At 36.7% G+C, this 17134-nt stretch overlaps 2 protein-coding genes across 2 annotated transcripts in view; one reads left to right on the forward strand and one right to left on the reverse strand.

The window, feature by feature from the left end:
- The window catches only part of LOC115922359, a 38678-nt gene that overhangs the window by 1075 nt on the left and 20469 nt on the right, over positions 1-17134 (forward strand). The window contains exons 3-10 of the mRNA XM_030981263.1: positions 8946-9118; positions 9887-9995; positions 10701-10910; positions 11830-12114; positions 12614-13156; positions 13937-14092; positions 14830-14966; positions 16012-16174. Of these exons, the coding sequence (XP_030837123.1) occupies positions 8946-9118; positions 9887-9995; positions 10701-10910; positions 11830-12114; positions 12614-13156; positions 13937-14092; positions 14830-14966; positions 16012-16174 (1776 nt within the window). The remainder of the gene's footprint in view (positions 1-8945; positions 9119-9886; positions 9996-10700; positions 10911-11829; positions 12115-12613; positions 13157-13936; positions 14093-14829; positions 14967-16011; positions 16175-17134) is intronic.
- Positions 347-5356, reverse strand: LOC115918493 (RWD domain-containing protein 2B-like). The gene is made up of 2 exons (XM_030980501.1): positions 4973-5356; positions 347-1772 (listed from the first exon to the last, which is right to left on the reverse strand). Exons 1-2 carry the CDS (start codon positions 5249-5251, stop codon positions 1062-1064), a joined length of 990 nt encoding a protein of 329 aa, XP_030836361.1. The 5' UTR covers positions 5252-5356; the 3' UTR covers positions 347-1061.

Consider the following 17134-nt stretch of genomic DNA (forward strand, 5'->3'; position numbering starts at 1 on the left):
TGGTTCTTTCATGTACATGTAACTTTATGGTAAGCATCTATCCACATGCACAGTATCCAAAAATAATGGGCCCCCTATATCTCAAACTTGACCAAGTACGATGAAATAATGAACATGACCAACACTGAGAGTGTCCATTTACTAAGTGTAAAACTAGAAACTTTTGCAACATGAAACCTTCACAAACAGGTAAGGATGGCAATTTTCACAGTAGGAGAGTTTCGACCATTGGAAAAAAGTAATGAAGTGTAACTTAATTGAGGTTCAGTTCTCAAAAGTTTCAGGTTTTAATTTCATTTCATTCTACCCTAGCAGGGCTAGATCTATCAACATTGGGTGTTGGGTATGGATTGGAAGACCCGTTTTGAACTAAAAAAGTATTTGTTAAAATTGTAATCATGAAATATATTTAAAACAAATTGAGATTCAAAATGTATGCCAGTGCGCAATGTACAGTGTAGGTCATCAATGTCAAGTATTGTTTGTCGCATTCATGTTTTTACTTCTTAACCAGATTGACCTAAATTTGAAACCATTGGAAAAGTGTTCAGGTAACATAATGCTTTGCCACTAAGATGATGTGACATAGAATAATGTATTTACAATTGAGTTCTAAATAAATAAAAGAGCCTGTTTTAGGGGGAAAAGAGTATATTGAAATTTCTTCCAGCAACAAAATACATTATTTGAGGTAGGTTTGTCATGTTATGAATCTGAAATAATAAATCATTGCGATATATCTCAATACAGAGATATGACATAATGTCTGTTTGGAGCCAGAAAGGCACTTATTTATATCATCTTACACGGAGTTAATGCCTTTCTGTTTCTAAACAAGACATATGGTATTCATTGGTTGAAAAATATCATGAATTTTAAAAATAAAAACATTTATTTAATGATATTAGGCCTTCTGTCTTTCAGCAAGAGCTAAAGAATCAAATGAACATGTCTTTGAGCCAAAGTGCAAATTGCACTATTTAAAGAATTTAAATTCAATTAACATCCTCATCTCTCAAACTACATGTACTTAGTAAATTACAGCTGGAGAAGAAGTAGTTTCAACTTGTATCCTTTTGAGATACCCTTCCATCTACTCCCAATAAAATCTTGAATGCATCAGCACAGTCGTGCTTTTCAAGATATTGGAAAAACTGTCCTAGGTCCATGTGGTAGTCCCGAGAACCCCTCACAGCAAAATTAATCTCCTGAAAATCTGAGAAATGCCTGAGACGACTGAAATTCGTACTGAAGAGTTCTGTGTCATCAGCATCAAGGGCAAAATCTTCTCTGTGCTTGCTGGTCAGCTTTTTCCAGTTTAATCTCCGGAGTTTATGCCAGATTTCGTCCACATCCCCTTGGGATCCTTCGACACAAATAATGCCCGGTTTTCCTGGAAGACTAAACCCTGTGAGACCTCTCTCCTTGGACCAAGCAAAGATGTCCTCCCGTTTTGATCGGCTGTATATATGATGGCTGTGTATCCAGAGACGAGTGAAAGATGAGGGCTGCTGTTTTTTCTTGCTTTGCTCCTTCACGTTCCCTTGGCTAGGAACTTCTGCAGTTTTCAGGTAACAAGAGGCATTTTCCTGGAGCCATTGGACAGCTTCTGTAATGCACAGCTCTCCTCTGTCTAGGCTCTCTATGTGCTCCATCAGATCATCGTTGAGTATTCTGTACTGCTGTCTTGACAGTACATTGGATTGGACGTTAAGTTCTGGTAGAACATTGGGATAGTCTAAAGGAAGGCAGCACTGGAGATCCAGATCGATCTGAGTTCAAAAGATATTGATTTAAAAAACAAAGTAAATAGAAAGAGAATTGATAATGTTGCCAACTAACATGTACAACAGCCAAAACAATATTTTCAGGCATTGTTTTACGAATCGTGTATTAAATGAAAGAAGTACAAGTTTTGAAGTTGACAGACATCCCATCGACATGCATGTTTAATGTTTCTAAACATTTTCAATGGGATGACGGCAAACTGCATGCACTTGCATGGTTTTGTAAAATGATGCCCTGGATTTAAGAAATGTCAGGGGGGGGGGGCACAACCCCCCAAAAGGTTAAAATGTGTTTTTACATGTTTTTTTTCTCAAGGGGGGGGGGGGGCTGGGGCCCTCCAGGTCCCCCCCCCCCTCCCTGGATCCGCCACTGTCTAGATCTACTGTACATGTATTTCTAATTCTATCACTATTATTAGGTGGGCTGTATCTAATACAGACCACCTTATAATTTTGTTAAAATTGCCTTTATTATTATTTATTTATTATTTATTTTTCTTATTTCGACACACTTTTTTGTGAGCAAGATAACTTGAAAATGGTTCAATCAAATACCTTGAAATTTGGCACACATATGTATAGGCATTAGAACAAAACACAAACATTTTTTCAACCTTGACCTTGACTGATGACGTCATCTAGGCGCCATTTTGTGAAATTTTCTGAAAATCAACTCATGATCATATCTTCATAACCAAAAGTCATTTCTCATTCATATTTATCATAATCAAGGTCAATATCAGTCCGGTCAATTTCAGGTAAAAAAACGCGCGCGTGCGCGTACGTCCGCGCGTTAGTGCGCGCGCAAAATTTTAAAATGCTCAAAATCGTCTCAAATTTATTTTACATACGTTTCAGGCCATTTTAAGCATTTCATAAAAAATCGCGCGTACGAGCATGCGCGCGCGTTTTCGCGCGTAACACCATTACATAACATAGAATCGCCATTTTTTTTTCTTTCATGATATTTCATATATTTGTTTGTACAATTTGATACCACGTTCATATCTTTATGACCATTAATAACAAGATGAGCGTCCATTCAAGATAAATATCCGTGCGCGCGAGCTCTTATAATACATAGCATATATGGGCAAAAACATGCCTATAGAAAATCCATTATAGCTCTTTGGAATGCACCGGGATCCTCAATCTTTTTTCATATTTAGATAGAGTATGAGTCGGAAATATGATTTCATGTCTCATTTGGCCATTAAGTGTATCGTGACATCATCACAATGGCCTTGGAACTCAAAAAACGAATTTGCATATGATGACGTCATCATATATATGGAAAATTGATTGTATCTCTGTAAATTTTAAATAATTTACTTCCAAACTTAGATGAGACAATTCTCTACAAGATCAGTGTCCACTGTTTTTCATTTTGATGACGTCATCATGGTGAAAATTTCAATTGAAGGCGACATGTCAGAATTTTCTTCATTTGCGTGTATTGTCTATGGAAGGTGAATTTCGTCCACATCGTGAATCTACATGGCATTAATCTTTGAGCACTATCTCGCTTATTCGTGCTCTATTTTATCCCAAATTTTGGTATGTTATAGCTGAGACCATGGGCTACAAAACCGGTGTACTTTGTTTTTTGATCAGATGTTGGGATCATGTCGGAATTTTCAATCGAAAGTTGAAATTGCACATTTTCTAGAACTTTGAAGGATTTTCTTTATTATTATTAGGTGGTCTGTCTTCGACAGACTACCTATTGTTTTCGTCAGAATTTTCTTTCTTTATCAGGTGGGCTGTATAACGTACAGACCACCTTATAATTTCGTTAGAATTGCCTTTATTTATTAGGTGGGCTGTATCTAATACAGACCACCTTATAATTTTGTTAAAATTGCCTTTATTATTATTTATTAGGTGGGCTGTATCTAATACAGACCACCTTATAATTTTGTTAAAATTGCCTTTATTATTATTTATTTATTATTTATTTTTCTTATTTCGACCCACTTTTTTGTGGACAAGATAATTTGAAAATGGCTCAATCAAATATCTTAAAATTTGGCATACATATGTGTAGGCATATAAACAAAGCACAGCAAATTTTTTAACCTTGACCTTGACTGATGACGTCATCTAGGCACCATTTTGTGAAAATCAACATATGATCATATCTTCATAACGGAAAGTTTTTTCTTATTCATATTTTCCATGATCAAGGTCAATATCAGTTCAGTCAATTTCATGTCAAAAAACGCGCGTGCGCGTACGTCCGCGCGCCAATGCGCGCGCAAAATTTTAAAATGCTCAAAATCGTCTCAAAATCATTTTGCATACGTTTTAGGCCATTCTAAGCATTTTATAAAAAAATCGCGCACACGCGCATGCGCGGGCGTTTTCGCGCGTAAAACTATTACACAACATAAAATCGCATTTTTTTTCTTACATGATATTTCTTATATTCTTTTGAACAATTTGATACCACGTTTATCTCTTTATGACCATTAATAACAAGATGAGCGTCCATTCAAGATAAATGTCCGTGCGCGCGAGCTCTTTTAATACATAGCATATATGGGCAAAAACAGGCATATACAAAATCCATTATAGCTCTGTAGAATGCAACTGGAAACCAATATTTTTTTTTCATATTTTGATAGAGTGTGAGTCGGAGATATGATTTCATGTCTCATTTGGCCATTACAAATACTATGACGTCATCATAATGGCCTTGGAACTCAAAATACGAATTTGAATATTATGACGTCAGCATATTTATGGAACATTGATTGTATCTCTGTAAATATTGATCGATTTTCTCTCAAATGTTGATATGTTGTAGCTAAGACAATTTTCTACAAGCTCAATAGACACCAATTTTAATTTTGATGACGTCATCATAGTGAAAATTTTGATTAAAGGCCTCATGTCAGAAATTTCATAATTCGGGTGTTATGCCTATAGAAGGTGAAGTCATGAATCTACATGATATTGTTTTTTAAGAATTTTTAAGCAGTATCTCGCTTATTTTTGCTCTATTTTGTCTCAAATTTTAGTTGACCAGCCCACCTATACTTGTTCCAAACAAGTATTACATGTCTAGTTATTAACATTGCGTACGCGTACAGGAATGACTAGATTAGATACCACTTAAAAATAATCTGCAAACCTCCTCTCATTGGTCCTTGGAAAAAAAGTAACAAAATACTCAAACTTACATTTGGAATCCCATTATGCTGATCATTGATAGAAATCTTGATAGAAAACGACAGTTGCCTGATTGCGCCCGTGCCTCCTTTCCCCGAGGCTGAGTTACCAGAAATTCCTTGATCGGCTACGCCTGTAGACTCGGCGGATTTATCTACGAAAGTCTGTACGTCGGACAGCACGCTAGGGTCATCGAGGCAAAACTCGCCATCTCCAGGAAACATGCTATCAAGGAGTTCAATTTCTGATATCTGAAGTTCTAAATTTTCAATAAAATTTGGAGAAGCCATGATGCTCTATCATAGCAACAATACTTCCAAATTAGAATGGGCTGAATCCTTAGGAAATGACTAATGTAGATCTAGATCTAAATCCACTCACACGTTAACATCACTGATGACACTACAGTACTGCCCAAGCCTCTGTAATTTATCATCGGTATGGTAATCCCAAAACATTTTATCCTGACATTATACAATATTTTGCAAATAAATAAATGCTAATTACCTATAAATATTTAATATGATCCTGTAAAAATATATAATTTTGAGCTTTTTTACAATATTCCTTTAATAAAAAATGGAAAATAATTGTAATGTAAACGTGCAACGTTGGATCTGAGACTAGTTATCCATTTATTTTCAGCTGGTTAGGTGTTACTGTAAACACTATTGCGTAATCTTGCGCGACGCTTGAATAGGATCCCATTGACATCGTGCGTGCACCAGTGCGATCTTGTCGGAAAACTAGCAATCTTTCCATTCCATCGCCGATCACCAGCTTGTTCTCTGACCTTGCTACCTTATCTTCACTTCGAGAGATATGAGGTAACTAGACAGAACATAATTTAATTAAACTGAAAAAATAATGCATGATCATGGGACTGGGAGCTGGGAGGCCGGAGGGAGGGCGGCCGGCGACACACATAGGAGCATCACTTTTCTGGCTGTGTAGTAAAAGCTGTGCTTTTGATTATCAAACACCACTGTACAAAACACTCATGGTACACTCAAAATCGGTACTTTAGGGACAATTGATGACACCTAAATAGCTGTAAAACACTTTTGTTAACTTACTGATGTTAAAAAAAATAGTTTAAAAATTCAAATTGTAAGTCTACTGTCAAACTTTGCTTACAGCTTCAGCCGCATCGGCATGATTGTGTGCAGTCTATGCAATATTGTGTGGTGTGTATATTTGTGTACAGGGGTGGTATTCTGAACATTGTTGTAAGTTTTGTGTTATCTTTTGTTGTATCTTCCAGAGATAACACAGCGCTAATATTGTTGTAAGTTGGTATTCTGAACATCATTTTATCCCTGTGTTATCTCTCGAAGGACCGCCTCTATCTTATCTTTGACCACTATTGACACGCCCATATGTATGGACCCTACTAATCAAAATCTGTTTTATATAAGCATTATAAGTAGGTCAACCAATAGGAATAATTTAGGCCATGTCTAAAGATGAGCCTAGCGCATACTAATCTTGAGCGTAATTAGTTATTAGAGCACTTATTACGCGCGTCATCATTATGCGCTGTTGAATGTGGATCATGAAGACAAATCACGCTTTCACCATATTGGTTAAGATGAGAGCATGAAAATCGTCATATCCTAGCATGTAATTTCTTAGAAAGTTCTCATCTGTGATGTTTCCGGTTCTGGGCAAGAAATATTGCCGCCATTATATCACAACGAAAGATACAACAACCCCCTACCTGTTGTAAATATTGTTGTAAATACCATGCAAGATAAGATAAGATAAAAGATACAACAACTTTCAGAATACCAATTATCTCGACATATTATCTCTCGTGCGCATATGCAAATGAGGATTAAACGCCACTTTATTAATAATACGCACAATTACAAGCGCACCAAACTATGAGCGCAGGCGCGGCCAATGAGATGAGAGAAAAGATACAACAAAAGATAACACAAAAGTTACAACAGTGTTCAGAATACCAACTTTATCTTATCTTCAAAGATACAACAATATTAGAGATAACACAGGGTTCAGAATACCGCCCCAGGTCTAATAATACCTGCCTCACAGCAAGTATGCAGTGCTAGAGGTCAATACGCATTATAGCATTGACTCTCTATGCTTTGCTGGAATGGAGTGGGCCGCGAGGTGTCCGGATGCTCAAGCTCAACATACTTTGCCTTTCATGGATGATTTACAAAAAGTATGCATCAAATAGCACTTATAGTCTTATACCATCATATATTGATCCTTTATAAGTTTATGATATTGTCTTACAGTAACACTAACAGACTTATTAAATAAATTAGATGTATGGATGGTGAGTGTGACCATATAGTTTGTGTGTGACCTTAATTCGCTCTCTTAAAAATCGGTAAGACTTTGAGAATCTGATACCGCCAATGGAAAAAGGAAATTTTCTATGTACAATATTCCGTGTAAAATTATTAAAATATTGACGAAAAGATCAGCAAATTTTCGTAGTCAAAAGCTTTGCCATTTGGTAATAATAGAACCAATTAAGTTTGTGTATAGAAAAACAGTAGAATATGATAAATCATGGATCTAATATCACATTTCAAAATAATTTTTAAATCTCCACAAACTAGGCCATTGTGGACAAAGACTGTTTCTAGAATTATGTGTGCACTTTTGAGATTGCTGTCTGCGTTGCAACATCAACAGACCTGAATTTCAAAGAGAAATCACATTTCTAGAAAAATGAATTTCTGCCCTTTCATATGACACCTCAGTCAGGAAAAAATGAGCAAAGAATGACAAAGTTCTGTTTGTTATTAAAGTAGGGCTTGCATTTCCATAATTTTATTAAACAATTTCGTTTTCACTGGCTGTCTGCCGTAGAAACAAGCAGAATTGACAAAAGACTTGACTTCGTTTCGTTGACCATCAGCCATGCATGAAGTCTTTCGTCTATGGCTGATTGTTAACGAAACGGAGTTTAAGTCTTTTGTTAATTCAATTTGTTGCTACGGTAGGCAGCCAGTGAAAACAAATTCGTTTAATAAAATTATGGAAATGCAAGCAATACTTTAAACAAACCAAACTTTGTCATTCCTTGCTCATTTTTCCTGACTGAGGTGTCATATGAAAGGGCAGAAACTCGAAATTTCTAGAAATACAATTTTCTCTTTGATACCGTCCGCCAAATGACTTTTTGGTTTCTTCTCCTTAAGTTCATTTTAATCACTCATGCGTGAAATATACATTATACGAGTTGCATCAAATGAAAGAGGAGGATCTAAGCTTTTACCAATATGTGTCATTTATCAATTATAATTGTGATTAAGTTATGATAAAACATCAATAATTCTCGGTTTCGTTTTTTCTGGGACGCACTGTACAATGAATAATCTAATTGACGTATTCCTTCCTCATGTACAGTTTAGAGACTTGGGTCCATATTCTACTTAGAATTAATTGAAATCCAACCCTGGGTCTAAGATCATGTTTAACAAACTAAAACTAAGATCTCACTCACCTATAGAGGGCCTAGACTGACTTCCTTTGTTAAACCCAATTTTGCACAAGAGCGATAACCAAGCATTATACCAAGTACCAAATAGAATTACAGGGCCTTTTGTTTGAGAAAGATATAGCGTCGCTTGTGTGTGGGAGGCAATTAAAAAGCAAAGTAAATCACTATACCCTCCGGTCTCTCCTCCAGCCTCTCTCAGTATGACTGATTAGGTTTTTGCAGGTGGGCCACTTCACCAGGGTTTCCACTACACTTGTACGATTAATGCAGTGGGATTCTTAACGTGCCAAGGTGGCAAATCTTCTCTACGCAGGGCCTCCATTAAACGTCCTATCCGAGGGACTGAGCGTTTTTTTACCTGTAAGATGGCCTGCGTCTATGAACCAGGAGAGGCACGTTAACACACAATGCAGCCAAAGTCTGGAGGTAAGTTGTTGTTGGTTGGACCTGCTGTGATTCCTGCACTGGTGTTGTGAACATTGCCAATTTTCTCCTTTCAGGAATGGTGGAACTGGTATCTATCAGAGGGGTTCTGTCTCTCCCTGTGGACTACCCCAATGATGTGGAGACTTTGTTCTATGGTGATGATCTCTATATCATCATCACCCATGCAAGTAACACATCCAATCCATCTATCTGCGATGAAGTCCATATCTACAGATTTGACAACCAAGTAAGTTGGAGTCACTTTACAGTCCTGAAAATAAGATCAGTCTTTTGTGCGAGTGTTAATTACGGTAGCTCTTTTATTGTTTGGAAAATCTTTGAAGTATACAGGATAGCATTCCCCTAATAGGACCTCTCTGATATTTGGGGGTGAATTATCTATTCTGAATTGTTTTTTTAACTGTTTGCAAATCTTTCAAGTAGTTCTGTCACAGTATTGACTGGATAGTTATCCATATGTCTGTTTATGATTTCACCTCAAATACTTTATGAAAAAATATTGTTTTAGTTCTTCTGATATTTCAAATGTTCTCTATATATGCTCTGTCCCAGACAAAAATGTTACTTTTGAGCAAAATATTTTAACAATGCCTTAAAAAAAAACCTAGAGCTTCTACTGTCTTTATTGAGGATGTGTTAATTACACTGTAAGTGCTTTTGACCGGACAGCCCTTCTTAAAGTTTTGCCCTTTTTGGGGGCGTAGTTTTCTCAGGATTTTTTCCTGTATTTTAAGTTACTGAATGGATGTTTTTGTTGAATATTACAAATATGCATGCTTTAAAATGCACATCCACCACATATGCTCAAAATGCTCTTTGGCTTTAGTGCTCTTTTGATGGAGTATATACAGCTATTGACTTTCCATTTTCTGCAAAATAGGTATTTACAGTTGTCATTAAATGAATAATTATTTGAATAGTAGGATCTTGGTTTCTTAAATTTCATTGTGTAGATTGCTGGCATACATTTTCTTTTTATGGTTGTTTTTTCTAGACAGGGCAGGCAGAGTTGGTTCTTGTCCAAAGTGCTCCCGATGTCCAAGACGTTGACTTCTTTATTTATGATGGGCTCCATTATGTTGTGGTAGCAATATGTGGGGATGGTGAGTTGATGTTATTAGGACTACGGGACTGCATTCACATATTTATTTACCGGTATGTATTTATTCATTTATAATAATGCTGGCAAAGATATGGTACCCTTTCATGTCCTCTCAGTATTGAAAGGATACCTTTATCCCTACATAAAACATTAAAGAACGCCATAAAATATGGAGTGGAGAGGCTGGAAACATTTACTCCCGTCTTTCTTTACCTGAAGTCCGTGACCAAATGATCTATGTACCGGTATAGAAGATCATCGCACAGTTTGAAAAGCTTAATTTTAACAAAAGCAACAACATCAATCGTTACAATAGTCATTTTCCTTTCCCTATGTTTTCATGTGCCTATTAACAACAACATAGATTTTAATTAAATGGCTTCCCAATTTAAGGCACCATTTTAATTTACAAGTGCTTCTGCATGCTCAAGGACTTTGCCAAGCCTGGCTTGATGTTCTGGTAATCTGACCAACATTTGAGAAAACCATCATATTTTCAAGAACACCAACATCCCATTAAAATACATATCGGTATTGATTTTTCACATGTGTTTTACTGGGATGTCGGCGAACTTGTACTTACGATGGTTTCTTGAAATGATGCACTGGATCTTTTCATGCTACCCTGAAACAAAGATACAGTATTCATGTTTTTGTTTGTTTTTTTGTTGCTATTTACATATTTGTTTGTCTTTTCTCGTCAAAGGAAGCACAAAGTCTGCGGGACTTTTTACATACTTGTGGACCGTGGACCAACCCACCGATTCCCAGACTTTCTTTCAAGTACAAAGGCTAAAAATGTCAGAGCCGACTGCAGTGGAGACAATTATAGGGGGCAACACTCAATTTATTGTTGTAGTTGAAAGGTCCCATGCAATCCTCAATGTAGAGGCTGCCGTTATGTACGAATGGAAAGGTTAGAAATTAACATCTGGAATATAAAGTTTTATAATGTGTATCATTCTTTCTTGGACTCAGTTCATGGGCAAGTCCCAGGTATATCATTCCATATATGTTACCAAACAGATTTAAGATGTTAGTAAAGCTGGTGATTACATTCATTTGAAAACCCTATTACAGCTTGGATCAATAAAGCTTATTAATACATCTATGATTCAAAGCACTTTACAAAAATGTCAAACCAAATATGACTTTAAAATGATACTTTTTATCTGCTTACCACAGATACACATATGCAGCCAGCTTTGCCCAGACATTAACCAATGACTTGTCCTACTTTTGGATTTTTATGACAACTAACGTTATTTAACTAATAGAAAAGATGATATACTTTTCATTATATACCTTTCTTTAGAAATCTAGCCATCTGATTGGTCGAAATTGCAGTCACGATTTTTGCCATTCCCCTCATACCCGCCTACCAGTCAATAGTCTTTTTAAAGATGCCCGTTGCCCTGGGTAACAGGCCACATAAATCAATTGTGCTCAGATCCCCATAGGTTTACGTGTTAAAATGTTCTTTGTGTGAGCACGGACACCATACAGGGCTTTTTGTCTGCGATTCCCAAATGATTGAAACTTTCAGTCATTTTTCCAGCAAAGATAAACAGACAGTTTCTCAGATTTTCTGTGATGTTTTAACCAATCTTTACTCAATGAAAGGATAAGGTAAGAATTCTTGGTAGTTTTTTGTTTCAATTCGGCATATAAAAGACATATCGACTGCTTTATAGGCTCTCAGGAACTTGCACATCTTGCCATGACTATGGCAAGATGTGTGCACGCTCCCTTGAGCCTATAAAACAGCCAGGCCTCTCAAAGCAGTCAATATCTCTATAATATACCACCTCTGGTTCTACTCTGATTTCATGCAGGTGGTCATATGGATGAATTTGCTGCTTTCCCCAAGCCCAACCTGGTCAGTATCATACCATTTTGTGTCTTCAGTCGTGTCTTCCTGGGCCTTGCGAGCAGTGCATCAATGTACGATGAACCGATAACCAATTCTGAGATACTTCTCTACAACCTCCATCTCCATCAATTTGAGACCTTTCAGACAATCACCACATATGGCGTCCTCGATATGGATGTTTTCACGTTCGGCTCCGGCTTTGAATTAGAAGTTTTTCTTCTTATAGCCAACACTTATGATGAGCAAGGTACCGTACACCTGTTGCAATAGGGATTGTTGACTATAAATTGAGTTCTAAAGTTTTTAATTCTGAAAGGGAACCTCAGCTCAACAAATAAGTGTAAATATGCTGAAAGATGAGTTTTATTCCTGATTATGGACGTACAATATTTCTTACAAAGATGTACAAGAGATATGTAAAGGAAGATATTCTTTGCATGAAGTCATGTCTTTCATAATGACATGGGCGCAGCCTTTTTCTTTATAATGTGAGGTAACAGGCAAACTTGTACATGTATCATCATGCTCCAAGCTCTAGTCGGAAAGACTATTTGATTCAATAAAAAAACCTTTACTTTCCAATAAGGGAAAATCAAGTTGAAAATAATATTTGGTGAAAATATATGACAGACGAATTGTAACTCATTTATTTAGAATACTAAAATATAGCAGTTGACAAATCTAGATCTTTACCAAATTAAAAAAACATGTTTTCATCTCATGACATAATTTTATTTACATTTTAGGTCGAACACCAAGGTCTTTCATCTACAAGTACAACGAAAATAAATTTATACCATTCCAGTGCCTGGAAATCGCCGATATCCGTGGTTGGTACACCATTCTTGATGAGAATAAAGGTTTTGTCAACCTCATAATATACACGGCAACAACCATCACTTTCTACGAATACGATGGATGGCAATTCCAAGAATCAACATTGCAGTTTGAACCATCTTCTCTTGCAGTCCCAGTCTGCTCCATTTCTGTGATCGTTTCTGGTTACAGGGCCAACTTGGTCCTTGCAAGCCAATCGGAACAAAATGAAACGGAGATGAACCTGTTCAAGCTACAGTTTGCCCCCGTTAGCATTCTGGCAAACTATGTGGAGTTGTCTGAATCGGTGTGCGAATCCTCCGGGACTGAGTATGAGAACATAACCCACACACATACAACTATCATCACAAAGATTCCAGACCTGATTACTGTGGACGGTGGCGAATTTGATTTAAGCGGAAATGTTTCCTTTTTGAGTGGCATCACAGCTGAGGACATAGTCCTAAATGAAAGTAAGTGCTAGTTTAACATTCTAAACTCTTCTCGCTGTGCTGGTGTCTTGCAATCAATGTTCCACCAAGAAGTATGAACTTAACTTTTTTCCACTTCTTCATAGTATGAACAAAATCAAAATGCTTGTTGAATAATCCAATGTGAAAGAAAATGACAAAAATGTAACTGAACGTAATGCCACAAAATAGCGATGTTATAGGTTACTCTGGGTTGCCAATTTAGAGACTTTAATTATTAGTTACAATTAAATTGCTCTCATTTGAGAAAGGCACAATATACTGCACTGGAAATAGACTCAAAATTATCTGATATTTTTGCTCCTTCTGCTCATGTATTAGTGTGATTCCTGGCATTCTCGATTCTCCTGAGCATTGTAATCCCATTGTTGTAAAAAACATGGTATCTGTAGGAAATATTGAATAAATGTGATTAAACTATATATGTTCCAGCATGATTTCATTGTCAAAAGGACAATATAATTAGATTTGATTTTATAGAGTCAAAGTGTCTCTTGATCTTTTTTTTTTCCCCTTTCAACATTTTGATAAAAAAAATGTTCAATTTAAGTGCCTTGATATAAATCAATCATAGGTGATCTGAGAGTCACTTTTAGGGTCAATTTAGGGTCAATTTAGGGTCATGAGTGCAAGAATATTAAAGTCAAACCAATAAACTTGACAGTTTTCCTCTAATTTTTAAATGTAGCAAGTCCAAACAAAGCTCTTGTAAATAATAAAGCAAGTTTTAAACTATGTGCTTATTTTCTTTTTCCTTAATAGTCATAATCGAAGATGATGTTGTCCTGACCAACGCCGAAGAAGAACAGCTGCAAAGGATCATCAACAAGATGAACACCAATGCAAATAAGATTACTACCATGCAGAACGAGCTTCCCAATACTGTGCTCCTAAATACAACTCCTCAGACTATCACAGGTGTGTTAACATGCCCCTCCCCTGTTTTATAGAAGCATGCTAGGTTATAGTGGAAAACACTACGTCTCTTGGATAGGATGTTAAATGGAGGCCCTGTGTAGCTCTAGGAGAGTCACCCCCTTGGCATGTTAGGAACACACTGCAGTATATTCATATAATAGTAGAAGGAACCCTGCTGTAGTGGTCAACCGGCTGCACATCCCAATCCATACCGGTATACTAGGAGGAAGGGACCAGAGGGTTACAGTGATTTAGATCACCTATCCCCTCCCAGGCAAAGGTGACGCCATCTTGATAATGATACTAATAGTATGACATAATCTGGTGGTATGAAATTTGCTCTGGAAACATATGCTCTTGATTTACCTTTTCAAATAATTAAGATTAGGTTGTGGTTTCCAAGGCAAGAAATTTGCTCGCAAAAAGCCTGCGAAAGGCTGATTCAGAAATGTTGGCAGTCATGAGATAGGGGTGGGGGGGGTGCTTTCTAAGGGAGGGAACGAGCATACACGTACCCTAAATAACACTGAGTGGGGGGGGGGGGGGGGTTATGAAGACCACTTTTTTGTTTCCTTTGAAAATTTTACATAAAGACCCCCTGCCTATAAAGACCCTTTTTTTCTAGTTTCCTTTGGTCTTTATAATATACAGGTTTCAAAGTATATCAGAGAAACTGAAATTTAAATGAAACACATGCAGTGATTTATTTTTGGAAGACATTTATTCATTATGTACAGGTCTGAAGACATTTGCTTCCTTTGAGGCTGTAGGTGACCTTTCACCTTCGACTCTCACAGTAACCTCTGACCTTGTGAACACTGACATCAATATTCAAGATCTTTATGATGAATATATAGATAAAACTTCAAATGTAGTAAGTATCACTTTTATCTTCATTTTTATTTGAAATATGGGGGGGGGGGTGCTCAGAAGTATTTTGTTGTATAAGTTGGTGAATATGAAACTGCAAGTATTCAAAGAAAGAATATTTGGCAGGAGATTAGATAAAGATGTCAAAAGAATGACATTGTTTGTAAGATAATCATTTTAAGACCAGATCTCTCGCCATGTGATAAATGACAAAAGAAAAAAAAAGAATTAGCAAACAAGGAAAATGTGTCGAAGATAGATAATTGATATAAGTAATTGCTCTACAAGGAACTGTATTTGATCATCAATTTGTATCCATGTTTTACTATTTAGAGCACAAATAATGTATTCCAAATATGTAGTACATGTAGCATAGACTTTTGACAACATTTCAGACGTTGACACTTTAACTCTGATCATTTACTATGAATAATGGTCAACAAAGAAGTTACAGAATTTTTTGATAGTTTCTATATAAATGAAATTTTTGAAATGATATGTTAGTATCATCGGCAAAAGCAGTAGATATTCTACCTATGCTATTTTTCCCCGCAATATTTGTAATATAAGTCTTGGATATAGCAGTGTAAGCATTTGGAAAGTAAACTTTGTTTACATTCCGAAACAATCTTGGAACAAACAAAACCCCTTGGCTCAATAAGAGCTACCTACCTGGCTACCTGGCTGCCACCGTCAGTTGCTGGCGATTGGCGACCACATCTGCACATCTTCTTGTTTTCTTTCTCCATTTGTCTCTATCCTGTGCTAATCTTTTGGCTTCTGAATATGAACTACTGATGATGATAATTTATTCTATAATTTAAAATGAAATTATTGAAATGATAATGTTAGTATCATTGGGAAAATCAGTAGATATTAATATACAAATTAAGTATTCAAAATATGTAGTACATGTAGCATAGACTTCTGACAACATTTCAGACGTTGACACTTCAACTTTGATCTTTTACCATGAATAATGGTCAACAAATAATTTTTTGGCTTCTGAATATGAGCTACTGATGATGATAATTTATTCTGCTTGCTAGGATATATCTGTCTCCTTGCTGATCTTGGGAGGTATCGATGTGACAGGAGAACTGACCACGACGGGTACGGTGGATGACGTGGATATGACTGAAGTAGTCACACTCTCTGGAGATCACACCATCACAGGGGTCAAGACATTCACCGGTCAAATCACTGCAAACGGTAAGAAACTAATTCCTTAAAGCCTATCTGCACTAGTTTGGCCAGGAGGGATTAAACTACGAAGTGTGGTCTCTGACAGGTGGCTATCTCATCAACTCTCAATTAACATAAGAAAAAGGGGATCATGGGGGACCAACGGGTAACGCTTAGGCATTGTTTGCTATATAGAGGGCGCAAGTACCTACCAGTAGTGCAGTCCCGCTTTGATATTATTACATGTTTAAACATGTAGATGTTTTGTCATAGATACATACCTGCCAACCACCCCGATTTAGGCGGAGTTTCTCCGCATTTTTCATACCAACTCCGAATTCCGAGTGCATGCCTCAAAACTCTGATTTTTTTTAATTTTAATTTTTTTTTTTTTTTTTTTTTAATAATTTTTTTAATAATTTTTTTAATTAATATTTTGTGTGTGCGTCCGCCATTTTCAATGGCAAAATGTCCATTCTGTCCTGTAAAGTATCCTACAAGCATCTCACATCAGCAATTTTGGGATGTTTATTCATACCTTCGTATAGCCCACGTGTATTTATATTACATGTGCAGTTGATACACCGTGCATAAACACTGTATACATTGGCGTGTTTTCTTCAATGCTTGTGCGATGACTGCGATCGTGGAAGCTTGTTATTTACAGGACTTCCTCTGATTTATTTTGGATTACTACTACTATATACCTTTGCAAAATAGGGCTCCTAACTGAGGTGGGTAGTGAAACATGTAGTTTTGTGAGTGTTCACATTTCAAAAATTGTTTATGTGTGGGGCGAAAAGGTTGAAGGAAAAGACCCATTTGCACCATTAAAATGGAGAGAGAAAAAAAATAGACCCTAAAGTCCCCCCCCCCCCCCCAATCTACGGGCTACTACCCCAATCCTTCGGTGGTTCGCGACCTCGTAGTCCATCCAGAAAAATTTACTCCTAATTTCTCTTGTCTCAGGTTGGCAGGTATGTAGAT

The sequence above is a fragment of the Strongylocentrotus purpuratus genome, unplaced genomic scaffold (genome assembly GCF_000002235.5).
Source record: "Strongylocentrotus purpuratus isolate Spur 01 unplaced genomic scaffold, Spur_5.0 spur5_scaffold_11, whole genome shotgun sequence".
In the NCBI taxonomy this organism is placed as follows: domain Eukaryota; kingdom Metazoa; phylum Echinodermata; class Echinoidea; order Camarodonta; family Strongylocentrotidae; genus Strongylocentrotus; species Strongylocentrotus purpuratus.